The sequence below is a fragment of the Hippopotamus amphibius genome, chromosome 15, assembly GCF_030028045.1.
Source record: "Hippopotamus amphibius kiboko isolate mHipAmp2 chromosome 15, mHipAmp2.hap2, whole genome shotgun sequence".
Classification (NCBI taxonomy): Eukaryota; Metazoa; Chordata; class Mammalia; order Artiodactyla; family Hippopotamidae; genus Hippopotamus; species Hippopotamus amphibius.
The window spans coordinates 5,304,710-5,332,705 of record NC_080200.1 but is presented as its reverse complement, the minus strand read 5'-3'; the positions used below and the strand labels follow the sequence as shown (position 1 = coordinate 5,332,705).

The window sequence follows — 27,996 nt, the reverse complement described above, 5'->3', positions numbered from 1 at the left end:
GAAAGCCAGTATGTAACCTTAACGAATCACATAGGATGCCTTGCTTTTAGTTAGCCTACCTATAGGGTCCCCATGCCTACAGTCTCCAAGCAGGGCACACCTGAAGCCTTCCCTTCTTTCCTCTATAAAGCTTTCCCACTCATCTACCTGCTTTTGAGTCTCTGACAAATGCAAGCAATTTGACAAATGCAAGTGGCTGATTCCCTTACCATAGCAACCTCCTAACAAATAGCCTTTGCTTATTCTCGGATGATCTTCACTTATTTCCACTGGAAGCATCTGGGAAGTTAATATCAAGACCAGTGTCCCAACATGGGTTGAATTGTGTCCCCCCCCCCCAAAATAAAACATATGTTGAAGCTCCAACCCCCAGGACCTCAGAATACAACCTTATTTGGAGATGGGGTCTTTACAGAGATGATCAAATTAAAATGAGGTCATTAGGGTTGGCCAAAATCCAACATGACTGGTGTCCTTATAAAAAAGGGGAAATTTGGACACAGAGATAGACATGCACAGAGGGAAGATGATGAGGAGGGATGCAGGAAGAGGGATTTCCCTGGTTGTCCAGTGGTTAAGAATCCACGTTCCAATGCAGGGGATGCGAGTTTGATCCCTGGTTGAGAAACTAAGATCCCACATGCCACAGGGCAACTAAGCCCACATGCTGCAACTACTGAGCACACGAGCCACAACTACAGAGCCCATGTGCCACAATCACAGAGAAGCCCAGGTGCCACAATGAAGATCCCATTTGCCACGACTAAGACCCGACACAGCCAAAAATATTAAAAGTAAATAAATATTTTTAAAAAAATGATACAGGGAGAAAACAGATATCTACACACCAAGTAATGCCTGAGAATACCAGAAGTTGGAGAGAAGACAGAACAGATTCTTCCCTAGATCCTTCAGACAAAGCGTGGCCTGCTGACTCCCTGATTTCAGACTTCTAGCCTCCAGAACTGTGAGTCAATAAAATTCTATGTGCTAAGCTACCCAGTTTGTGATACTTTTTGTTATGGCAGCCCTAGGAAACTAATACATGGACCCCCAGAACCTGATAGAAATAAGCAAAACCCCTCTGGAGGAATAAAACCTCAAGAGTTCCCAAGATTTAGATCAGTCAAATATGAGCTTACACTTAACAGTTATTACAAATGACACAAGGAAACAAGCCACTGTGAATGAGAGTCAGAAGGCTCTCTTCTTGCAGGACTGTAGAATCTGGATTGGAGGCAAGGAAGCAAGGAGAGGTATTCAACTTCCCAGACTTCCCAGAGAGTAGAATGGTGGCTCCCAGGGGGTGGGAGGCATAATGGGAAGATGGTTGTCTAAGAGTACAAAGTTTCAGTTATGCAAGGTGAATAAGTTCTAGAGATGTAATGTGCAACATGGTTTGAAATTTGAAATTTGCAAAAGGGTAGCTCTTAAGAGTTCACACCGCAAAAAAAGAAAAGGAAAAAAGAAAAATGGTAACTATGTGAGGTGATGGATTTGTTAATTAGCTTGATTGTGGTCAATCCAGTTTCACAGTGCATACATTGATCATTTCACAGTGTATACATATGCCAAAACATCAAGTTGTACACGTTAAGTTTATATAATTTTTGTCAATTAAACCTCCATAAAACTGAAAAATATCTCCAGACTTCCCTTTACCTCTTTCCCACCATTTCCCTCTCTCCAACCCTTCCCCACTCACCCCCAACCAATTGCTCTTAATTTCTTCCTACCTTTTCTCTTATTCAACATCTACATTCAGAAGAGATTGATAGACCCATTCTGACTGAATCACAAAGGATAGATAAGATATAGTCCCTCCCAGGGGGTTTGCATGTTGGCATAAAAAAAAATCACAAATCAAAGAAATTACACTCTAACTTAGAAATATCAGAAACCAAGGATCAGAATGGAGAAAGTCTTTGAAGAATAAGTGACCAGAGCTTTGCAAGGCCCACTGGGATTTCCTGATTCCTTGGGTCTCCTGATCCTCCTCCAAAACACACTGCCCCAAGCAATCAGCTTACCAATATAATTGTGCACACTGGCCCCAAGAAACTCCAGGAGAACCCTGTCTCTGTTTTCAGCCAGCATCTATGGAGAAAAACAGGAGTCAGTAATTGTCTCAGAGTCCTGACCCTAAAATGACTCACACCCTGCCAGATGCACTAATGGGAGAGAATCTGGGGATGTGAGACAGAAATGAAAATCTTCATGAGGGACCAGGTCACATTTAAGTTTTCCTCTTTCACACCTTCTTCCTGGGTGAATGCTCCTGAAACATTTCTTTAACACCTTATGTAGAGCTCATTTCTCAATTCATAATCTCTGTAACCCCTCTATCCAGAACTCTCCACTGGTACAGCTCGTCATTCAAATCACCTTGAACATCACCTCCTCTGAAAAGCCACTACTGCGGTCCTTCCCCAACAGAGCTTGCTGCTCTTTTTTTATAGCATTTATCAGTATCATAAATTATCTTGTTGAGTTGTTTATTTATTTTTAAATTGTCCATCTTCCCCTACTAGACTATGCACTGCATGAGAATTTGGACTTGAAACGTTTTATTCATCTCTGAATACCCAGTACTCAGTGCAAATGCTGGTGTGGACAAGGCATTCCATAATTGTTAATAGAAATGAGCCAATAAAGGGAGGGAGGGAAGGAGGGATGGGAGAAAAAGAATTAAAGAAGGAAGGAGGGAAGGAAGGAAGGAAAGGAAGGAAGGAAGGAAGGAGGAAGGGAGGGGAAATTAATTGCCTTTTTCCATTAGGTCTCTAGTAAATATTAGCTGTTTGCACCACCCGACAACCATTTCACCATGTTTCATAACAGCGCCCCAATATTCCTTTAGCAGAACTGTGCCTTCCCCAGCAAGAGGAGGAAAATAATCGAGTCTGGACAATCATATGTTCCCTCCCTGGAATATAAGTCACTAGTAGTAGAGTGATCAAAAGTCAAGAAAATGTTTGCATCATGAGAAAATTCTGCCCTTTCAAAGATAACTGCTTCAGTAAATACTGGCCAATTTCCTCATTAGCATCTGCATCTCTGCCTGAGGGCATCAGACTAAAAGTTTTAGAAAATTTGTTCCCCCAGAGAGCAGCCCTCAACCAATGGCTGATGGGAGGTAGCTGGATAAATATGCCAGCTCCCTCGCCTCTTGGGTGGGATAACTGTGTATGTGCCCTACGCAGGCTCCCAGAGGTACCTACTGGGACTGAGCCCCAGTTAACCACAGCAGGACCTGCTCAGGAATGCACCAGGTATTTCCTCCTTCTCTTCCCTGTCTCACTTCCAGACTCCCCAGTGCCTCCTGAGATCACCTCAAATCCTTGCCAATGCTACTCCTCTCTTCCAAAACTTTTTGTAGTTCCTACCATCTGGAAAGTATTCTCCAAATTCCATGCCCCCTCCCTCCAATTTTCTCTTCTTCCAGTCCAATACATCTATTCTCCAAACACATCTTGAGCTCTCCCTTAGGCAAGATTTGTCCTCACTTATCTGTACATTTCAGTAGAGCTTTCAAGGTTCATTCAAATTCTACCTCCTCCAGGAAGCCTTCCATGAATTTTCCAGCTCCCACATGCCCTCATCCTTCTCTGGTCTGTGTCAAGGCTTATACTACACACACCAACATCAGGCACTCCATCATGTGGCCTTGCATTGTTACCACCATCTCCTGGCAAGACAGTCAGACCTCACAGACATAGAAAACAAACTTATGGTTTCCAAAGGGGAAAGGGGGAGGAGGGATAAATTGGGAATTTGGGATAAACAGATACACACTACTATACATAAAATAGGTAAACAACAAGGACCCACTGCATAGCACAGGGAACTATATTCAATATCTTGTAATAACATACAATGAAAAAAAATCTGAAAAAAATATATGTATATATTCTAATATATAACTGAATCACTTTGCTGTACATCTGAATCATTGTAAATCAATTATACTTCAATAAAAATAAATAAATGAATATTTTTTTTAAAAGGCAGTCACACTTGAACTCAACTTGGACACTTACTAGCTATGTGACCCTGAGCAAGTTCTGCAACTGGGCTGAGCCTCTGTAGCTACCATTTATTAAGCTGTTACATTAAGTACTTTTGATCTCGGGGCTGCCATGTACAGGTTATGCACAGCACAAATCCAGTGGGGCACTATTAACACTGTAGTGTCATTGAATGGTGTTGCTGTACATAGGAAGTATAGAAATTTTGCTGAGAAATATCAGAGATAATATATGTTTGTAAAGCTTACAAGGTTTAGGTTATGAAGGGCACTCCTTTAACATGAATTTCTTCCCCTCACCCCTTATCTCATGACCGCACCTGAAGTATAAACCATCAGCAGGCAGAGAAGAAACCTAGATATTTAATCCCCCAAACACAGCTCAGCAAAGTGCCTACAGCACCAGGGTGATAAACAGGGGCCCTGGGATTGGAAAGACCCAGATTCAAGTCCTCACATTTTTTCACTATGATAGTGAGAAAGTCTTTTTACCCCTCTGAGCTTCACTTTCCTCATCTGTAAATTACAATAACAATATTATCTCAAGGGTCCATCATAGGATGAAATAAAGTAACTCACTGAATTACAGTCTCTGTTCTATTCACATACTACCTGTCCTGTCATTTACCTAAATTTCCCCTCAAAATTGACTCAACTTTTTACTTATACAACAGAATCATGTCTGTGAAATCATGAGTTTGATGTGCCAGCAATTTTCTTTCTAACACCCTACAAACACAAAACTATTTTTAATTAGTACTCACTAGCATACTACTCAAAATCTCCTTACATGGAGTCATGTGATAAACCTATGTCACTTTAAAACAGACCATGACAATAATGATGGTGGTAAAAATAACCTGTACAACACTTTACACTGTGCCCGACACTGTCTAAATGTTTTGCAGGTAATAACGCACTTAACGCTCACAACACTAAGACAAGGGCATTGTCATTTGCTTGCATTTAATACGAGGGTGAGTCAAAACTTATCCACACTCTGGCTGTAGGATTTATTTTAATTAACTTTTAGAAAAGACAAATACATCATTTTTTGACATAATCTTCTTGCTTTTCAATACACTTTGTCCATCTATCAACAAGATTTCATATTCCCTCATTAAAAAAATGTTTTAGGCTGGGCTGCGAGCCACAGATGCACCACTGTCTTCATGTCTTCACGTGGACTGGCGTCCGGCTCCTTCTTGATGGCTAACACTTTTGCGACCTTCCTTGAACTTCTCTATTCATTCATACACACTTCTTCACGACAAAACATTTTCTCCGTACTGGGCACAAAATCTTCGATAAATAACAGCAGCAGGTACACTCTCAGACCACAAAAAATGAATCCGCTGCACACTGCTCTTCTTTTGTGCAAATTACAAGTGGGGCATTCATTTTTGCTAGCACCACAGTTACAAACGAACTGATGTAACACATTCACACCTGCACAGCAGTGACTGGGGAGACACCAGCATTGAACGGAAAGCACTGATAAGACAGCATGGCCAACAGAAGTTTTAATATAACCAGAGTGCTGATAATTTTTGAATCACCCTCGTAGATAAGGAAATGAATGCATACAGAGTTTAAGTAACTTGCCCTAGGAGCATGGCTAGACAGTGGTGGAGCCAGGATTCAAACCCAAGCAGGTTGGCTCCAGAGTCCACAAATTGAAAACTGTGCCATCAAGCTCACTGTTTACATCACCACCATCCACCAATACTATAGTGCAAACAATGGCTCCTGGGTTTGTGCAGTGCAAGACCTGTGCTACTGTACATGGCAGCCCTGAGACCAACTGTACAGAAAGTAAGAGCTCAATAAATGGGAGCCACAGCTATGCTCCTGTTATTTCTCTTCTTGTGTTCATGTAATTATCATCATGGGATAATTAATAATAATAATAATAATAATAGTAATAGTAATTTTCAGTGAGAGAGAAGGATATCACTTACCGATTATACATGCCATAGTGTTTTGGTCGTGTGCCAGCAGAGACAACCACCACCAGCACTGGGAGCCCGTAGCCAAAGGCACAGAGATACTGCATCTTGATGTTTCGAGAGCTGAAGTAATTCACCACTTTCAGGTTCCTAGCCGTAAGGAAGAGCATCACAGCCTCCACCAGCATCCAGAAGAAGCAAGCGAGAAAAAGGTAGTGCAGAAAGCCGGCGATGATAGCACAGCCCGTCTGCAGAGGAGAATCAGGCATGTTCAGGATCCCCTACTCCAGAGAGCAGGTTCAGAAGAAGAGGGCAAAAGAGGGGCTACTTTGATTGGAGTTCCCCAAAGAGGGCCCCTTCATTCATTCCACAAATACTTATTCTCCACCAAGGTGGCCCCATCCTTTTCGTAAGGTAAGCAATCATACAGCTCTGCCTGGTTCTCTCAGGACATACAGCTTTCAGTGATAAAAGTGGGAGAGTTTGGGGGAAAACAGACAAATGATCACCCTACTTTAGGGGATGCTTGAAGATATGGGGGGTATGCAAACTACAGCCATAGAATAGCTGCCTGTTTTGTAAATAACACTTCATTGACACACAGTCACCCTATCTATGTATTCTCTATGTCTGTTTTCACACTAAAACTGCAGAGTTGAGTAGTTGTGGCAGAGACCATAGGATCTGCAAAGCTAAAAATATTTATATCTGCCTCTTTACAGGAAAAGTATGAGCATCCCTCGTCACATGATGAGAGTGAGGTGCATTACTAGCCTGTAGTTCCCACGGGATCTAGAAAGTGAAACATCCCACAGTAAGAGGGCTAATTCTGCGTTAAGAATGATCACCCCACCTGAAACATCAGTAGTGCTTCCCTTTGGAAAAACCCTGAGAGCCTACTATTTCCAGCACAGTTATTGGGGGTAAATTGGCCAAAGTTCTTGTTCTCATGGGGCACACAGTCTCATGGGGGAGGTAGATGCACAATAAGTAAAATAACAGAAAAAAATCAATACAATTTCCAATAGGTGCTGGGAAAGAAAGCAAAATAGAGTGATGAGTAGAATTTCTCAGCTGTGGATGCAACTAGAGATTATCATACTAAGTGAAGTAAGTCAGAAAGAGAAAGACAAATACCATATGATATCACTTATATGTGGAATCTAACTATGGCACAAATTAACCTATCTACAAAACAGAGACAGACTCATAGACATAGGGAACAGACTTGAGGTTGCCAAGGGGGAGAGGAGAGGGAGAGGGATGGACTGGGAGTTGGAGTTAATAGATGCAAACTATTACACTTACAATGGATAAACAACAAGGTCCTAATGTATAGCACAGGGAACTATACTCAATATCCTGTGATAAACCGTAATGGAAATGAATATAATAAAAAGAATGTATATATGTGTATAACTGAGTCACTTTGCTGTACAGCAGAGATTGTCACAACATTGTAAATTAACTATATTTCAATTAAAAAAATATTTCTCTGCTGCAGCATTACTGGTATTTGTAACACTGTCAGATTATTTTCTGATGGGGGTGGAGGGTGGCTGTCCTGTTCATTGTAAGGTGTTTAGCAGCATCCCTGGTCTCCACCCACTAGTTGCCAGCAGCATCACCTGTGGTGACAACAACAATGTCTCCAGATATTTCCAAGTGTCCCCCAGGGGGACTGAATCATCCCAAGTGAGAACTAATGGCTTAAAGAGTAGTAGAAGGGAACATCACATTATACAACATGATCAGGGAAATGATTTTAAACTGAGATCTACCACCAGAAGGAGTCAACTAGGTGAGAATCTGGGGGACAAGAGGGCACAGTATGTGCAAAGGTCCTGAGGTGGGAATTAGCATAGAGTGAGTTAGGTAAGGATGAGCAGAGGCAGATGCAGAGTTGATGGGGCTGGATGGAGACACAGCTTGGGGGACATAAGACCTGATTGTCAGTCTTGTCAGCACCGGTGAGGAAGAGCATCTTGGCCAAGAAGAGGCACACGCAGAGGTGCAGGTGAATGTAGGTGTTGTGGTTTTGGATGGTGCGACACAGCAGGAAGGTGATGATGGCCACGAAGAGGCATATCAAGGAGATGATCATGCCCACGTGACTAATGATATACAAGGCAAACTCCATCTGTCAGGAAAGAAATACACTCGGCATCAGAGAAGAACCAATATACCCCCAGGCAGGAAAAAGAATTATACAGACTCCTGGCTCAGGTATATAGAGCCTGGAGGCCTTTTCTCCCTCTGATGCTCAGAGTGAAGCAGACCTTGTTCATTATCATCCTTTGGCATCCAACAGCACCCATTCTCAGCCCTGTCCTATGCCCCGTTCCTATAGGGTAGGACGTCGAAAAACTACATTTCTCTTGGGCCTAAGCTCCTGAATATCACTTAGGTTCTCCAGTGAGATGCATGTGTGGAGGTTTTGAAAGGCAGGATGGAGGCAGATACCAGCTTTTGGCAGACAAGAGTGAGCTATGGCTGGACTCCACATTCCGACTATCCAATCTTTAATTTCGTGGATGTGGGGTGAAATGAGAGCAGAAATTTTTGACCTCTGGATTACAGCTGCAGAAGGGTGATCTTGAAGCCAAAATCCAAGTGGCAGCCCTCTGACTTCAACTCCTCCATCCCTTCCATCAGTTCTGTGAGCATCCAAGTCCCTGTATTAAATACTTTTCTGCTTGAAATACATCAAGTGGTTCCTGTTTCCTGCACTGAACCAGGAATGATAATAGGTGTTCACACATGCCCCAACTTCTGGGAATGGAAATGACAAGTTGAGTCCTTCCATTTGCCATAATTTGTAATTAATTTTAAGTTTATTTGGGTGCTTTCTGTGTGTTAAAGATAAGCCAGGCACCATTTCATGAGCTCTCCTCTATGATGTTGTGATGTAGTGGTTAACAGAACTGACTAGAGTTCTACCAGTTTCTAGCTGTTTGTACATGGGAAAGATACTTAACTGCTCTGTGCCTCAGTTTCCTCATCTGTAAAAAAGAGGCTACTAACAGTAACTACCTTATGGAATTGTTCTAGGAGGATTCAATGAAAATAAAGTACTCACAACAGTACAGGAAATATGCATGATAACGTGTTAATTTTCATCATTATTTTTTCTTTTTTTTTCGTTACATGTTGATGTTTTTATTTTTTATCTTTGATTTTTTTCCTTTATTTATTTATTTATTGGCTGCATTGTGTCTTTGTTGCTGCTCATGGGCTCTCTAGTTGCAGTGAGTCGGGGCTACTCTTCATTGTGGCGCATGGCCTCCTCATTGCCATGGCTTCTCTTGTTGTGGATCACGGGCTCTGGGCATGTGGGCTTCAGTAGTTGCAGCACATGGGCTCAATAGTTGTGGCACGTGGGCTTAGTTGCACCATGGCATCTTGTATCTTCCTGGGACAGGGCAGGGCTCGAACCCACGGCCCCTGAATTGGCAGGCAGATTCTTAACCAGTGCACCACCTAGGAAATCTGGTGAGTCGTAATCTTTTTGCTGGTGGAAGGTTTACCAAATATGATGAAAATTACCAAAATGTGACACAGAGACATGAAGTGAGCAAATGCTATTGGAAAAATGGCACCAGTAGATTTGCTCAATGCACACAGGGTTGCCACAAACCTTCAATTTGTAAAAAATAATAATAATAAAAACATCCAAAAAGTGCAATAAAGCAAAGGTATGCCTGTAGATGATTTTGTAGAAAGAGACCTCTGGGCCCAGACCACCCTGGATTCAAATCCGAACTCTGCTAATTACTAGCTTCATGACTAGACAACTACTGGGCTCCAGTATCCCATCCTGTAAAATGGGTCTAAAAACACTTAAAATTGCGAATTCCCTGGCACTCCAGTGGTTCCACACATCATGCTTCCACTGCAGGGGACATGGGTACAATCCCTTGTTGGGGAACTAAGATCCCCCATGCTGCATGGAGTGTCAAAAAAAAAAAAACACTTCAAACAAAAGGTCTGGCATATAGTAGGTGCTCAGTAAATGAGGTCTGTGGTTGTTATTGCACCTGCACCTGTTTAGGGTCATTCCTCATTTTATGCATGAGTGTCAGGGCTTCCCAACCAGACCACGAATTCTCAAAGGGCACAGCTATGGACAGACACCCCTTCTGTCCCCCATGACTCCTCCCACAATAACCAATGCCTTGAGAAGCACACAATGGATGTTTAATCAATATTTTCCCATTAGATGTCAGGAGCCAGAGTACAAAGCATCAGTACTGACCGTGACCTCCCTAGAAGCCATGATGATGGCCAGGTTCACCATCCGATTACAGCTGCACTTTGTATGCGTCTTATTAACTTCAAGGATCTCACAGCCAGATGGTGTCCATCTACCTCCCTCCACACCTGTGCTCCAGGAAACGCAGATGGGACTCTCAAATTTCTGCTTTGGCTGAAAATTCAAACACTTTGATTACCTGAGAATCCCTCTTGAATGGATTCAACCTGACCAACCTCAAGAAAATGTGGGTATGTTCTGTAGGGAATGAAGAAAAATGCTGATATTTCAATGTGCAGTGATAAAAACAAATGTCTTGGGTGCCAGACCTGTGTCTACCCCTAACTTGGTAACATAAATACAGTTAACATAAATAAAGTCCATGTAAGTGTTCCTGCATCAATGCTACTTAATTTAACCTAAACCTTGCCCAGTGATGAATGGGAAAATGCCACACAGAAATTGGACAGCTCACTTTTTGAGCAGTGGGTTTGGGGAAGTGGTTTGAGTTATGAGAAATTGTGGACACTGGCTGCTTTAATGAGGAATGAGAGTTAAGCTCACTAAGAATGGGGAGTTCTCAAAAGGTAGATGGGTGCCCAATGGAAACCTCTTCACAAACCTCATTGTTTTCCAGAGTGTAGTTGACTTTTTCAGAGAACCCATCTTTCTTCTCTCCTGTCATGATGCCCCCAACAATGCGAGAATTGATCTTCAGCTTCCTTTTGGAGTAGGCTGAGGAATTCTGAGGGTCTTGGAAGAAGCTCTCATCCAAAAGAGACTCCATACGCAGAAAGGAGACAAAAGCCACCCCATTGACACCTACAATTTCCCCCAAATGCAAAAAGAGAAAAGGAATCATTTGCTCAGTAGTTTTTATAGATGACCCAACCCATCCACACACATACACACTTCCATACCCCATGCATCTCTGCATCTTCACAGGCCTGCTTTGAGGATTGAAACACCAGTGGACTTTCAGGTAGGTGAGCCTCACCAGAACCATTAAAAAGAACTCCTGATGTGCTATCACCTGGAAAAAAATCTTGGCTACTTTTAAACATAAATTTGAATTGGTGTTTTTAAGGGACAATTCAACTTAGCAATGGGATATAAGTTCCCCTCCCACATTTATGGTTATTCTTGTTCATTCTCTTTCGTGGGCTTCCCCTTTAAATGTTGCTGGTCCCCAGGGATGTGCCCTAGCCTGTTCCTTTTCCCCTCCAGACAGCATATAGATCAGGGTGTGATGAACAATGACCTACAAGCCAATCGGGCCATTGCCTGTTCTTTGTAAATAAAAGTTTCATTGCAACACAGCCTCCCCCATTCATTTACATATTGCCTATGAATGCTTTTCCACTATGACAGCAGAGTTGAATCCTTGCAGGGGATTGTATTGCCTTCACCCCTAGAATATTTACTAACCACACTCTACAGGAAAGGTTTGCCAATCCCTGATACAGATTAGCACGGTCTGCTAGAAATATTGTATGAGCCACATATGTAATTTTAAATTTTCCAGTACCCACATTTTGGAACAGTTAAAAAAAAAAGGGTCATTTTAATTATATATTAACTCAATACCTGCAAAAGATTATCATTTCAACATGTAGTCAATATAAAAAATTATTAATAAGATATTTTACATACTTCATCTTTTGCATCAAGACTTTGAAATCCAGATAGGATTAAGATGGTGGAGTAGGAGGACATGCGCTCACTCCCTCTTGCAAGAGCACCAGAATTACAATTAACTGCTGAAGAATCATCGACAGAAAGACACTGGAACTCACCAAAAAAGAAACCCCACATCCAGAGACAAAGGGGAAGCCGCAATGAGAGGGTAGGAGGGGCACAATCACGTTAAAATCAAATCCCATAAATGCTGGGTGGGTGACTCACAAACTGGAGAACAGTTATCCTGCAGAAGTCCACCCACTAAAGTGAAGGTTCTGAGCCCCACGTCAGGCTTCCCAACCTGGGAGTCCAGCAACAGGAGGAGAAATCCCCAGAGAATCAGACTCTGAAAGCCAGTGGGATTTGATTGCAGGACCTCCACAGGACTGGGGGAAACAGAGACTCCACTCTTGGAGGGCACACTAAAAAAATGTACTCACCAGAACCCAGAGGGAAGGAGAAGTGACCCCATAGGAGACTGAACCAGACATACCTGCTGGTGTTGGGGGGTTGCCAGTGGAGGTGGGGACGGCTGTGGCTCACCGAGGAGACAGGGGCACTGGCGGCAGCGGTTCTGGTAAGTGCTCATTGGTGTGAGCCCTCCCAGAGTCCACCATTAGCCCCACCAAAGAGTCTGTAAGCTCCAGTGCTAGGTAGCCTCAGGCAAAACAACCAACAAAGTGTGAACACAGCCCCACCCATTAGCAGACAAACAGATTAAAGGCTTACTGAGCTTTGCCCACCCAGCCCTACCCACCATCAGTCCCTCCCATCAGGAAGCATCCACGAGCCTCCTAGAGAGCTTCCTCCACAAGAGGGCAGACAACAGTATCAAGCAGTATTTCATCTTGTGGAACTGAAAACCACAGCCACAGAAAGATAGAGAAAATGAAAAAGCAGAGAACTTTGTACCAGATGAAGGGACAGGATAAAACCCCAGAAAAACAACTAAATGAAGAGGAGATAGTCACCCTTCCAGAAAAAGAATTCAGAATAATGATGGTGAAAATGATCCAGGACTTTGAAAAAAGACTGGATGCAAAGATCAAAAAGTTTACCAAAGACCTAGAAGAGTTAAAGAGCAAACAAACAGAGATATGCAACACAATAACTGAAATGAAAAACACACTAGAAGGAACCAATAGCAGATTCACTGAGGCAGAAGGGCAAATAAGTGAGCTGGAAGACAGAATGGTGATAATCACTGATGTGGAAAAGAATAAAGAAAGAAGAAGGAAAACAACTGAAGACAGCCTAAGAGACCTCTGGGACAATGTTAAACACACCAACATTCACATTATAGGGGTCCCAGAAGGAGAACAGAGAGAGAAAGGACCTGAGAATACATTGGAAGAGATTATAGTTGAAAACTTCCCTAACATGGGAAAGGAAATAGCTACCCAAGTCCAGGAAGCACAGAGAGTCCCAGGCAGGATAAACCCAAGGAGAAACATGCCAAGACATACAGTAGTCAAACTGACAAAAATTAAAGACAGAGAAATGTTATTAAAAGCAGCAAGGGAAACATGACAAATGACATACAAGGGAACTCCTATAAGGTTAACAGCTGATTTCTCAGCAGAAACTCTGCAAGCCAGAAGGGAATGGCATGATATATTTCAAGTGATGAAAGGGAAGAACCTACAACAAAGAATACTCTACCCAGCAAGGATCTCATTCAGATTTGATGGAGAAATCAAAAGTTTTACAGACAAGCAACAGCTAAGAGAATTCAGCACCACCAAATCAGCCCTACAACAAACGCTAAAGGAACTTCTCTAAGTGGGAAACATAAGAGAAGAAAAGGACCTACAGAAACAAAAACAAAACAATTAAGAAAATGGTAATAGGAACATACATATCAATAATTACCTTGAATGTAAATGGACTAAGTGCACCAACCAAAAGACACAGATTGGCTGAATGCATATAACAACAAGACCCATATATATGCTGTGTACAAGAGACCCACTTCAGACCTAGGGACACATACAGACTGAAAGTGAGGGAATGGAAAAAGACATTCCATGCAAATGAAAACCAAAAGAAAGCTGGAGTAGTGATACTCATATCAGTTAAATAGACTTTAAAATAAAAAATGTTACAAGAGACAAGAAAGGACATTACATAAAGATCAAGGGATCCATCCAAGAAGAGGATTTAACAATCATAAATATATATGCACCCAATATGGGAACACCTCAATACATAAGGCAAATGCTAACAACTATGAAAGAGGAAATGCAAGACAGAAATAGAGACACAGGTGTAGAGAACAAACACATGGACACCAAGTGGGGAAAGCAGGGAGGGTTGGGGGGAATGAATTGGGAGATTGGGATACCAAATTATATGCTCTAAATATATGCTGTTTATTGTCTGTTAACTGTATCTCAATAAAAGATCTTTAAAAAAAATACTTTGAAATCAAGCATGTATGTTACACTCACAGCCTAACCACATTTTAACTGCTCAATAATAAAATGTGACCAATGGTGGCTGGATTGGACAGAAAACTTCTTGATACTCCCATATTGTGAGATTATTTTTTAATTAATTTTTTATTGGAGTATAGTTGATTTACAATGCTGCATTAGGTTCTGCTGTACAGCAAAGTATATCAGCCATGCATATACATATATCCACTCTGTTCCAGACTCCATTCTCAGAGATTATTTATTTAATGTCTGACTTCCCTAGGAGATAGAAAACTCCCTGAGGGCATGGGCTATTTCTGCCTCTACCATCATTTTTTTTGGGGGGGCGGCATGACTTGTGGCATGCAAGATCTTAGTTCCCCAACCTGGGATCAAACACCTGCCCCCTGCATTGGGAGGGCAGAGTCTTAACCACTGGACTGCCAGGGAAGACCCTATCTACCAACGTTGATTCCCTCACTACCTGGCACAGGTCTTGGCACCTAGGAGGTGATCAATAAATATTGGCTAAAAAAATTAAAATTAAAAAATTATAAATAGTAAAATAGATAGCCAGTGGGAAGTTGTTGTATAACAAAGGGAGTTCAACTTGAGGATGGAAGATGCCTTAGAGGACTGGGACGGGGAGGGTGGGGGGGACTCGAGGGAGGGTGGGGGGGAGTCGAGGGAGGGAGGGAATATGGGGATATATGTATAAAAACAGATGATTGAACTTGGTGTACCCCCCCCAAAAAAATAAATAAAAAATAATAATAATAATAAATACATGCACCCCAATGTTCACCATGGCACTGTTTACAATAGCCAAGACATGGAAACAATGTCCATTGACAGATGAGTGGATAAAGAAGATATACACATATGCAATGGAATATTACTCAGCCATAAAAAAGAATGAAATAATGCCATTTGCAGAAACATGGATGGGCCTAGAGATTATCATACTAAGTAAAGTAAGTCAGACAGAGAAACACAAATATCATATATCACTTATATGCAGAATCATAAAAAAATGATACAAATGAACTTATTTACAAAACAGACAAAACAGAAACAGGCTCACAGACATAAAGAATGAATTTGTTGTTACCAGGGGGAAGAGTGGGGAAGAGGAATAGACTGGGAGTTTGGGATTGACATGTACACACTGCTATATTTAAAATAGATAACCGGGGCTTCCCTGGTGGCACAGTGGTTAAGGATCTGTCTGCCAGTGCAGGGGACACAGGTTCAAGCCCTGGTCAAGGAGGATGCCACATGCCACAGAACAACTAAGCCCATGCACCACAATGACTGAGCCTGCGCTCTAGAGCTCTCAAGCCACAACTATTGAGCCCACGTGCCACAACTACTGAAGCCTGAGCACCTAGAGCCCATGCTCCGCCACAAGAGAAGCCACTGCAATAAGAAGCCTGTGCACTGCAATGAACAGTAGCCCCCACCCTCCGCAAATACAGAAAGCCCGTGCACAGCAATGAAGACCCAATGCAGCCAATAAAAACTAAAAATAAAATAAGATAAATAAATAAATCCTTAAAAATAAAATAAAATAGACAATGAACAAGGACCTACTATAAAAAAATTTTAATTTTTAAAAAGTTTAAAAGGCAATCAATCAATCAATCAATCAATCAATATTTGCTGCTTGAATGCACCATAACCACCCTCCTTGATTCTCAGGAGTGGGGCTGTACCTGTGGATTCAGATTCTTTGATTGTGGAGCACGAAATCTCCATCGCATCCCCTTTTGCTCTGAAATTAAAGGCCTCATTCTCTTCAGTGCATTCATCGTTGATAATTTTGCTCTCAATTTCTAAAAGGGAGAAAGGGAGAATTTGCAGGAGGTCACCCAGAAAGTGGGTGCTGAATTTGGTTTCTGGCCAAGAAAGGGACGCATCCCTGGTTGCAAGTGAAGGAAAGAACAGAAAGGATGATTCGTTATGGGAAAGATCTTGAGGTCCTTGATGAATGACAGGAGGATGGGAACACCAAATAAATGAAAAACTCAGTTGGAACTCTAGGAGTGAGCACTCACATCTTAGGGGATGCTTCAGGGAAAGATGGGCTTGAAGTCAACAACGATGAGAAACTGCAGAGTTATGGCCCTCTGGCTACTCCAAATTTAGATGTGTTTTCCAAAGCCAAAGGAAATTGGAAGTCTGGAGCAAGCCCAGCATAGTGAACAAGAAGGGTTCACGTTTCACAGTCACTAACTAGGAGGCCCAGCTCTGCCACTGTGTAAACTTGGCCAGTGTCTTAACACAATGCCAGGCACTCAATAAGTGGGAGATGTTAAGATAATTAGACTTGCTTTGCTGTGCTTTCAGAGGTTTGAAACACTTGGGGAAATGGTATGTGGGAAAGCCATGGAGAATCACTTTGCCAAAGTCACTCATCTAAATCAGCCCCCAGGGGTCCCCTTGACACAAAGGATATAGCCTACCTAAGTACTCCGTCTGAATTGTCTGACTGACATTCGCTGAGGGTTTCAGAAAAGCTGCCAATGTGGTGCTTTCCACACTCTCCAGTAAGACTGTGGCCAGGGTGGATGTCTTCTCTTTGGTGAAGTTGGACCACGTGGATGTTTGTTCAATCACAGAGGCAAAGGTCTCAGTAGTACTCTGCAAAGAAAGGTGTGTTTGCTCGCTCACTCTCCCTCTGTCTCTCTCTCTCTTTCTCTCATCAACGAGACAGCAGCTGTTCCCTCGCTCTCATCAAGAGAATGGGTTTACAATCTAGGATGATGAAGAATTGTAAAGGACATTCACTCAGCCTCCTTTTCCTGATTCAAGAAGCTCCACTGGGAATGCAAATTGGTGTAGCCGTTATGGCGTGCAATAAGTCAGCACTTGCCACAGCATAAATTGTACGTACCCTTTCAACTCAGCAATTTCCCTTCCAGGAATCCCTCCTGCAAGAAGTACTCAAAAATTTTGCAAAGATCTTGTCTAATGATGTTCATTCCAGTGTGGTTTGTGATCGCAAGAATTTGGAGAGCCTGAATGTTCACCCAGTTGGTTAAATAAAAGATGATAAAATCAAATCATGGGATAGTATGCAGCTGTTAATAAAAGAATGATGTAGTATATCCATCTATATTAACAAGCAGAAAGGTCCATGAGCCACTCTTAAGTAAAGCAAATCACAAAATCACAAGTTTTTGTTGCTGTTGTTGTTGTTGTTTACCTGCTTTTGACATTTTCTTCATTATATAAGATGTCACCACTGGGGAAATTTGGAAGGTTACACAAGACTATATGTCTATTTTTGCAACTTCCTCTTAGTCAACAATTATTTCTCTTTTCTAATTTTTATTTTATAGTGGAGTATCAGTTAATAATGTGTTGGTTTTAGGTGTACAGCAGAGTGATTCATTTATACATATACAAATATCTATTCTTTTTCAAATTATTTTCCCATTTAGATCATTACAGAATATTGAGGAGAGTTCCCCATGCTATACAGTAGGCCCCTATTGGTTATCTATTTTAAATATAGCAGTGTGTACCTGTCAGTCCCAAACTCCCAATCTATCCCGCCCACCCTTCCCTCTGGTAACCATAAGTTCATTTGCTAAGTCTGTGAGTCTATTGCAGAGTCACATGCTGTATTATCTGATTTCATTTTTTAAAAAACAAGTATTTTAATTTAAAATTTTATGTGTATGGTATTTATGATTCTGGCACTAATTGAGATTTTAAAATAAATATAATTAATGCTTATTATGAAGCAAGTATTGTCTTATATATATTAATGTATTTAATTTTATGAAGATACCTATGAAATACAGACTATTGTTATTTCCATTTTGGTGGCAAAACAAGGGTATGTATATAGTAGATGTTAGAACCAAGATTTGAACCTTGGGGGTCCAGCATCAGAGGTTAAATCCTTAATCACTGCTCTAAACCATTCATAGTAGGTACTCAATAAATGGCGTGTGTGTGTGTGTGTGTGTGTGTGTGTGTGTGTGTGTGTGTATGTGTTATACATTCATTCACAAAGCAAAAAAATATATGGAAAGATACACATCTAAATGTTAATGTTGGTAATAGTATTAATATTCATGCTGATACTGTTCCCTTGATTATTGACTACTGTCAGTAAATTGACTATAAAATGTGACCCCCAACAAAAAAATATGAAAAGAATTCACAGCCTCACAACCTAATAAATGAAGGGAAGAAGTTAATTGAAATTAGTTCAATGGTAAAGGAAATTAACTGAAATCTGAGCATGGAAACCAATTTCTATCTATCCAAATTTGATGATAAGAAGATGAAAAGAATTTCAATAAAAATTGGGTTAGGGTGAAACCTGAGAGATGTTTGTCTGGGAAAAACAGGATGCACTGAGTTTTGAAATCAAATCCCAAATGGGAGGCACGAGTTTGGGCTCCCTCCCCACCAACGTAGCAGAAAAATCTCAACTAGAATCATCGTGAAAAACTGTGGTTCTCAAATCTGTGGCTGATGAGATCGCAGCAAAACCCCCTTTGATATTAAATCTATTCTTCCTAGCTAGGGAGTTTATTTTATATCCTCAGGAAAGACCAAAAATAGCAGGCAAGCTAAAACTCCACAGTGGTAATACTTTTGTGTTAATTTTAGAAGGTTTTGTATCTTTGGCATAATTTGGAAATCTGTTGTTTAAAGGATTGGAACAATTGACAGCAAACAAATTAACCACATGATTATACGGCAAAAAGCAATGAGATGTGATTTTAATATGAACAATGAAGAGAATGCGGCTATTAATATACTATGTTACACATTTTAATTATATTATTTCTAAAATTATTTATTATTTTCGTACACATGATTGACTGGATTTATGAATCCCTTAAGTGCATAGTGACTTTGCCTTTTACATTTATAAATATTCCTCATTAAGTACTTAAAATTTGGGAAGAAATGAGAATATTTGTAAACATGGTAGAAAATTTTGAGGGAATTTAAATAAATTTGTTGAAAGGGTTCATTGTTTATGCAAGTTTAATCTGAAAATTCTGTGAATGAATGTACACTTCATGAATAAATACGTTATGCTAATAAATTAATTTAGAATTCAGCACAATACAAATGAAAGTGTTATTCTTACTTTATAAATGAAATAACAACATCCATAAGTTGCAACTTAAAAGCTTAAGAGACACCATAAACAAAAATAAACTCAAAATGGATTAAAGACCTAAGTGTAAGGCCAGACACTATAAAACTCTTAGAGGAAAACATAGGCAGGACACTCCACGACATACATCAAAGTAAGATCCTTTTTGACCCACCTCCTAGGATAATGGAAATAAAATCAAGAATAAACAACTGGGACCTAATAAAACTTAAAGCTTTTGCACAGCAAAAGAAACCATAAACAAGACAAGAAGACAATCTTCAGAATGGGAGAAAATACTTGCTAATGAAGCAACAGGCAAAGGATTAGTCTCCAAAATATACAAGCAGCTCATGCAGCTTAATTCCAAAAATGCAAATAACCCAATCCACAAATGGGCGGAAAACCTAAACAGACATTTCTCCAAAGAAGACATGCAGATGGCCAACAAACACAGGAAAAGATGCTCAACATCATTAATCATTAGAGAAATGCATGTCAAAGTCACAATGAGGTGTCACCTCACACTGGTCAGAATGGCCATCATCAAAACATCTAGAAACAATAAATGCTGGAGAGTGTGCAGAGAAAAGGGAACCCTCCTGCACTGTTGGTGGGAATGTAAATTGGTACAGCCACTATGGAAAACAGTTTGGAGGTTCCTTTAAAAACTACAAATAGAACTACCATATGATCCAGTAATCCCACTACTGGGCACATACCCAGAGAACACCATAATTCAAAAAGACACATGCACTCCAATGTTCATTGCAGCACTATTTACAATAGCCAGAACATGGAAGCAACCTAAATGCCCATCAACAAATGAATGGATAAAGAAGATGTGGCACATGTATACAATGGAATATTACTCAGCTATAAAAATGAATGAAATGGAGCTATATGTAATGAGGTGGATAGACCTAGAGTCTGTCATACAGAGTGAAGTAAGCCAGAAAGAGAAAAACAAATACTGTATGCTAACTCATATATACAGAATCTTTAAAAAAAAAAAAAAAGATACTGATGAACCCAGTGGCAAGACAAGAATAAGGATGCAGATGCAGAGAATGGACTGGAGGACACGGGGTTGGGGGGGGTTGTGAAGGGGAAGCTGGGACGAAGTGAGAGAGTAGCATAGACATATATATACTACCAACTGTAAAACAGCCAGTGGGAAGTTGCTGTATAACAAAGGGAGATCAACTCGATGACGGATGATGGCTTAGAGGGCCGGGACAGGGAGGGTGGGGGGGAGTCATGGGAGGGAGGGAATGTGGGGATATGTGTATAAATACAGCTAATTGACTTTGGTGTACCTCAAAAACTGGTACAAGAGTGTAAAGCAATTATATTCCCATAAAAAAGATGTGGCACATATATACAATGGAATATTACTCAGCCATAAAAAAGAATGAAATTGAGTTATTTGTAATAAGATGGATAGACCTAGAGTCTGTCATACAGAGAGAAGTAAGCTAGAAAGAGAAAAACAAATACCATATGCTAACTCATATATATGGAATCTAAAAAAATGGCACTGATGAACCCAGTGACAGGGCAAGAATAAAGATGCAAATGTAGAGAATGGACTTGAGGACACAGGGTTGGGGTGAGGGGGAGCAAAGGGGAAGCTGGGACAAAGTGAGAGAGTAGCATTGACATATATACACCACCAAATGTAAAATAGATAGTTCGTGGGAAGTTCCTGCATAACATAAGGAGATAAACTCAATGATAGGTGATGACTTAGAGGGCCAGGATAGTGAGGAGGGGAGAGAGTCACAGGAGGGTGGGGATATGTGTATAAACACAACTGATTCACTTTGGTGTACCTCAAAATTTGGCACAGCAGTGTAAAGCAATTATATTCCAATAAAGAGCTTTTAAAAAAAAAAGCTTAAGAGGAACTAGGTTTTAAAATCTGCAATTGTAATGACCTTGGCATCCCACTCCTAGATATTTACCCTAGAGAAATGAAAATTCAAGTACACACACACACACAATGTTTATAGCAGCTCTATTGGTAATCGCCAAAAGCTGGGGTCGGGATGGAGGAATGAAGAGATCTTTGTCAAGTGGAAACAATTCAAATATCCTTCAAAGATGAGTGGATAAACCATCTGTGATCCATGCAGAAAATGGGGTACTACTCAGCCATAAAAAGGAGTAAAGCACTGATACCCACTACAGTGTGGATGAAGCTTGAAAGCATGGTGCTCAGTGAAAAAAGCCAGACTCAAAAGGCCACTTACCACATGATTCCATTTACAAAGCACTCTTGAAAAGTTAAAACTATAACAACAAAGAGCAGATCAGGGATTCACAGGAGCTGATGGTGGAGGAAACGAATATCTGATTATAAAGAGGAAGCCCAGGACTTCCCTGGTGGTCCAGTGGTTAAGACTCTGTGCTTCCACTACAGGGGGTGTGGTTTCGATCCCTGGTTGAGCAACTAAGATCCCACATGCCCTGTCACACACCCAAAGAGTTTAAAAAATTTTTTTAATTAAGAAAAAAAGAGGAAGCCCAGGGGAGTTGGGGACTGGGGGAGGGATGGATTCATTTTGTTGTCTGATTGTGGTGGTAGTTACACAAACTTACTTGGGTAATAAAACTCACAAAACTGTACAGAAAAGGGCAATTTTCCTGCACGTTAATTTTTCAAACCTTACAACTGAAGTAGATTAAACATTAACTCACAACCCGCTTGTGACAAAGAGGGCTTTGTGCACCCAAAGTGTGCCCCTGAAACTCAAAACATAATTGTGAAGCCTTCATCGTTACCTGCAGAGAGACGACAATGGTGGTTTTGTTTTTACAGACGTTGTCCAGAACACCCAGGGTGGCATTCATCAGTGTGCAAAAGGAAACCTGTATCTGAGAGGGAAGAGCATTTGTGAGCCTTGATCAAGCATGAAATGTACAAACTGGGCCATTGAGCCTACCACAGGGGATAGTCCTGAATTCTGGAGGTGTCACAAGTCTCTAGACTTCTCAGGGAGATAAAAACTCACCTTCGGATCAGAATTGTAATCATAGCATTTTTTTTCATCTTTATTGGAGTATAATAGTTAATGGGCATATAGGCTTTCTTCTGGGGGTGATGAAAATGTTTTGGAGATAGGGTGGTTGTTGCAAACCATTGTGAGTGTACACTCTGAATTGTACACTTTAAAATGGTGAGATTTATGTGGATTTCACAATTAAAAAAATAAACAACTGTGGTCCAAAGTGCATGGGAATTCCAAAGCTAATTTACAAACTCCTGTTTAATATAGTGACATCACATATACGGAATCTAAAAATGGTACTGACGAACTCAGTGACAAGACAAGAACAAGGACGCAGATGCAGAGAATGGACTGGAGAACTCGAGGTTTGGGGGGGCGGGGGTGAAGGGGAAGCTGAGACGAAGTGAGAGAGTAGCACAGACATATATATGCTACCAACTGTAAAATAGCCAGTGGGAAGTTGTTGTATAACAAAGGGAGTTCAACTCGAGGATGGAAGATGCCTTAGAGGACTGGGACGGGGTGGGGGAGGAGTCGAGGGAGGGAGGGAATATGGGGATATGTGTATAAAAACAGATGATTGAACCTGGTGTACCCCCCAAAAAATAAATTAATTAATTAAAAAAAAAGACAATGAAGAAAAAAAAAACAGATGATTGAACTTGGTGTACCTCCCAAAAAATAATAAATAAATAAATAAATAAATAAATAAATAAATAACTCCAGTTTAATATAGTGACATCAATACCTGAAGATGCTTCTGGACTCTTTACTTACTAGAATGACTTCATTAGAGACTCAAGACCTCCAAATTCCTCTTTGTCTGGCCTGGAAGCTGTGTATTACCCATCCCATATCACACAGATGCAGTACACACACCTTCACTAATACTGAGACTCCAATATCCTTTCTTCTTTTAGTAAATGAATCCCCAAGTTTTAGATAAACAAGTGGCCTTCCTTTCCAGCTTTCCTTGACGCTAGGTGTAAGCAAAAGTGATGCTGGGTCATATTATTAAGAGAAGGACTGTGCCTTTCACTTCCCCTTCTCGCCTGCCCACCAGCTGGAATGCAGGCTTGATGGCAGGAGCTGGAGCAGCCATTTTGAACCACGATGAGGGAGTCTTGTGTTGGTGATGGCAGAGTATGGAGCCATCATGTCAGCTCTCAGCAGTTTACTCTCAGACTGTTACAAAGAAAGAAAGAAACTTCTTTCTGGTCTAGGCAACTGTTATTTGTCAAAGTTGCAAAAGAACATCCTACCTAAGTGCCTCCTGGGAAAACTTCAAGAACTAAGAACCTTCAAAAATACTTACATATTCAGGCTCTACTGCTGCCCCCACTTGGCACTGCTGGGCCCACTCATTGTTGGCTGTCACTTCTTCTTTACACTTGAAGGGATCCCCTAAGAAGAAAACAAAAGCGATGAACTCAAACAACCACAGAAAGATATAATTAAAAGGCAAGTCTGATTTCATCACCCCCTGCTTGAAATCCATCCATTGCCATATTATACAACAGTGGAAATGAACAAACTACAGCTACACACTGTAACATCAGTGACTCTGAGAAGCATGATGGTAAGTGAAAAAAGCAAATCATAAAAGACTATACATAATATGATACCATTATTATAAAGCTCCAAAGAAAACCAAACAAAGTAAGAAATGTTTAGAGTAGGAATATTTTATTTTATTTTTTTTTGTTTGTTTGTTTGGTTTTTATTATTTAATTGGCTGTGTTGTGTCTTCGTTGCTGCACACGGGCTTTCTCTAGTTGTGGCGAGCGGGGGCTACTCTTCATTGTGGTGCATAGGCTTCTCATTGCTGTGGCCTTTCTTGTTGCAGAGCACGGTCTCTAGGCGCATGGGCTTCAGTAGTTGCGGCACATGGGCTCAATAGTTGTGGCTCATGGACTCTAGAGCACAGGCCCAATAGCTGCAGCGCACAGGCTTAGTTGCTCTGCGGCATGTGGTATCTTCTTGGGGCAGGGCTCAAACCCGTGTCCCCTGCATTGGCAGGCAGATTCTTACCCACTGCGCCACCTAGGAAGTCCCTAGAATGGGAATATTTTAAGTACAGGAATTACGAACACACAGTTCCAAGTGGTTCCCTCTAGAGAGGAGTAAGGGATATGAAATAGGGAAGAAGCATGGAGGAAACACGATGGCATTGATGACGTTCTAGTTCTTATGTTGGCAAGGGCCTCAGATATACACATTTTATTGTTATACTTCATTGCCAACATAACTACATATGTTATCTATACTTTTAATATATCAAATAAGCCATAATTTAAAACAAATTTAAACCTTTCAAAGTTCCCCATGGTTCTTGGCAAAAAGACTACAAAATTCTTCACACAGCCCACAAGGTCCTGCAGAATCTGACCCCTGCACCCATCCGCAGATGAAGCAAATGCCATTTCCACAGGCTCTTACTCTGCATTAGCCTCAGGGCCTTTGCACGGGCTATAATGTGGAACACTGTGATCTCCACTTTTCGTCTGGATAACTCCTACTTTTTCTTCAAGTTTCCATTTAAATGTCACTTGCTCAGAGCATATTAAATATCCCATTAGTTACAACAAAGTGCTTGCAATTTTTCAATTGTCACACTTGTGGTTATTAAATAATCATGTGTGTGCTCTCTGCTTCCTTCCCTAGACTATAAGCTACACGAGGGCAACTATCATATCTATCATATCCAGGATTAAATCCTCAGTACCTAGGGCAGGGGTCTGTTGGATTAATTAATTAATTGATGCTCCAAAAATAATTTATCAAGTGAGTGATTAATGAATGAGTAAATGAACAGAAAAAAGAGAGAATATGTGACTGAGGTAAAGAAAGAGAAGGATCCAGAGGTTGGGAAAAGTGAGGATTCTACAGCCAAAACAAGACACAGATTCCACTGCCAAGACATGTGAGGAGAGTATTACTTTTGCAGCTGAAGTTGCCAAATCTCAAGGAGCCTTCTGGATTGGGATGGAAGCCCAAAATGCAGCCACAGCTATAGGAGCCCAAGGTATTCGTGCAGACAGATTTTGGACCACAAGGTGATGGATCCTGGAGACACTCATCAACATCTGCAAAGAACGTGAGAATATCAACCCAGATGAGTAAGCAGATATTTCTTTCCAGGGATGTCCAACAAACCCTCCACCTACCTATGCAGTCTGCTTTTTGGTCTATAGAGTTGAGCTGTCCATTGTTTAGTGCAAAACCAGGGTGGCAGGTACAATTGTAGCTCCCAGGGGTGTTGGTGCAGGTCGCATTGAAAAGGCACCTATCAAGGCACTCATCAATATCTGTGGAGTCAAGAACGGGCATGAGGCAGAGTGGGCCACCAGCCGACAAAAATCATGCTTCCCCTTCCAAAGCAGAAAAGTCAGAAATGATTTCAAATATCTCTAACTCCAAGCCAAAGGGACATCATGAGGGATTGATCACTCCATGCCTTTCCTGATGGAGTTACCCTACTTTTAAATAAATAACACTGTTGCAGCAGACTCAGGAAGGTGGAGCCCTTATCTCTTGGTGAGAATATTCTGGCTGTGGTGTAGAGGATAGATTTGAGGGTGCAACAACAAAGAAACGTGGAGACAAGTAAGGACCCTGCAGTAATAATGGTGAAACCTAAACAAAAGAGTGAGGAGAGTGGAGAGATGCAAGGTGTATTTAGCAGGGCGATTGCCCAATGAGATGATGACTGATTTAATACAGAAGGGGGGGGGGCAAGGATCAGGAATAACTCTCAGGTCTTCATTCAAATACCTTTTAGGGAAAAGTTTTGAAGTTTGGGTCTGAGCAATCCCCAGGACAGAGTTTATCTCGGCGGTACTGACATTTGGGACCAGATCATTCTTAGTTGTGGGACGGCTGTTCTGTGCATTGCAGGATGTTTAGCAGGATCTCTGGTCTCTACCCACCAGTTGACAGTAACACAAACAACCCCACCACCAACAACCAAAAAATCTCCAGACCTTGTCAAGGTCTCCCCCCGGGGCGGGGACGTGAATCACACTCAGGATAGAGCCCTCCGTTACTCACAAGCACTGCCTGACCCACTGCTTAACTCATAGTAGACACTCAATGAGAGGTCAAATCCAGGTTCTCCCACTTAATAGCTGTGTATCCTTGGACAAGTGACTTTACCTCTCTGAGCCTCAATTGGATCATTCCCAAAATGAGGACCATAATGTCTACCTCATTGGATCATCAGATAAAGTTCTGAATTAATCGAGTAGATAAAGAAGAGCAGGTTCTCTGTACCTTCACACATGGAGTTTTTAGAGGTGAATCCAACTTGGCACCTGCAATGGTAGCTTCCCAGAGCATTGGTACACTCAGAATGCGCTGGGCACGCCCTGGGGTAGAGGCATTCATTAATGTCTGAGGAGCAGTGGAGGAGAGAGAAGAGACAAAAGATTAGGTGTCTAAGGTGAGAAACACATGTACCCAGCTCAGTAGGAGCTGTCCACCAAACCCATGCCTGAGAGCCTGAGAGCGTTACCTGTACAGCTGAAATGACCTGGTTTTCCTGGCATCCAGCCATTTCCAGTGGGAGAAGAGAAACCGGGGAAACACATGCAGCTATACTTTCCCACCGAATTTGTGCAGATTGAGTTAGAACCACATGGTGTGGGATGTTGAGCACATTCATCAATATCTGGAGAGAAAAACAGTGAGAGTTACAAGTCTTCATCATCTTGTGAAACAGTCTGTATTTCCCAATGATGGTCGAAACTATGTCTTCCATCCCATAAGCTCTTTTTTAAAAATTTATTTATTCATTGAATGGCTTTGCTGGGTCTTCATTGCTGCATTCAGGTTTTCTCTAGTTGTGGCAAGCATGGCCTACTTTTCGTTGCAGTTCGTGGGCTCTCATTGTGGTGGCTTCTCTTGTTGAGGAGCATGAGCTCTAGGCGCATGGGCTTCAATAATTGCAGCACACAGGCCTGATAGTTGTCGCTCGCAGGCTCTAGAGCACAGGCTCAGTAGTTGTAGTGCGCTGGCTTAGTTGCTATGTGATGTGTGGAATCTTCCCTGCCCAGGGATTGAACCTGTGTACCATCCATTGGCAGGCAGATTCTTAACCACTGGGCCACCTAGGAAGTTCCCCCATATGCTCTTAATTCAATGCCCTTTCATTGGTACTCCTTCCATCAAACACTGGGAACTATATATCCTCCCCTTGAATCTGAGCATGCTTGGGACTATGGTAGTGGTGACACTAGGGTATAAAAATACCGTACTAACTCACAAAAATGTCACACACTTCCACCTTGTTCTCTTGAGATGCCCGTGCTTGACTCAGCCACCATACTGGGAGGAAGCTCAACCAGCCATGACAAAGCAGCCCAGGTGGAGAAGACCTAAGACCTCCAGCCCACAGCCCTGCTGGGGCAGCCAGCCAACAGCCAGCACCAGCTTGCCAGCCTAGTGAGTGAGCCCGCTTCAAAGTCGATCCTCTATCCCCCAGTTGAGCCAACTCAACTGACACTGTGTGGAACAAAGTGAAGTCACGCT

General features: G+C 41.5%; 1 protein-coding gene across 1 annotated transcript in view; it reads right to left on the bottom strand.

The window, feature by feature from the left end:
- LOC130837120 (adhesion G protein-coupled receptor E1-like) overlaps positions 1 to 27,996 on the bottom strand; it is a 66,346-nt gene that overhangs the window by 10,932 nt on the left and 27,418 nt on the right. The window contains exons 10-22 of the mRNA XM_057709925.1: positions 26,981 to 27,136; positions 26,740 to 26,859; positions 25,635 to 25,775; positions 25,407 to 25,553; positions 23,783 to 23,871; positions 22,241 to 22,333; positions 16,788 to 16,965; positions 16,038 to 16,157; positions 10,848 to 11,047; positions 10,229 to 10,399; positions 7,919 to 8,113; positions 5,986 to 6,221; positions 2,031 to 2,097 (exon numbers count right to left, since the gene is read on the bottom strand). Of these exons, the coding sequence (XP_057565908.1) occupies positions 2,031 to 2,097; positions 5,986 to 6,221; positions 7,919 to 8,113; positions 10,229 to 10,399; positions 10,848 to 11,047; positions 16,038 to 16,157; positions 16,788 to 16,965; positions 22,241 to 22,333; positions 23,783 to 23,871; positions 25,407 to 25,553; positions 25,635 to 25,775; positions 26,740 to 26,859; positions 26,981 to 27,136 (1,913 nt within the window). The remainder of the gene's footprint in view (positions 1 to 2,030; positions 2,098 to 5,985; positions 6,222 to 7,918; positions 8,114 to 10,228; positions 10,400 to 10,847; positions 11,048 to 16,037; positions 16,158 to 16,787; positions 16,966 to 22,240; positions 22,334 to 23,782; positions 23,872 to 25,406; positions 25,554 to 25,634; positions 25,776 to 26,739; positions 26,860 to 26,980; positions 27,137 to 27,996) is intronic.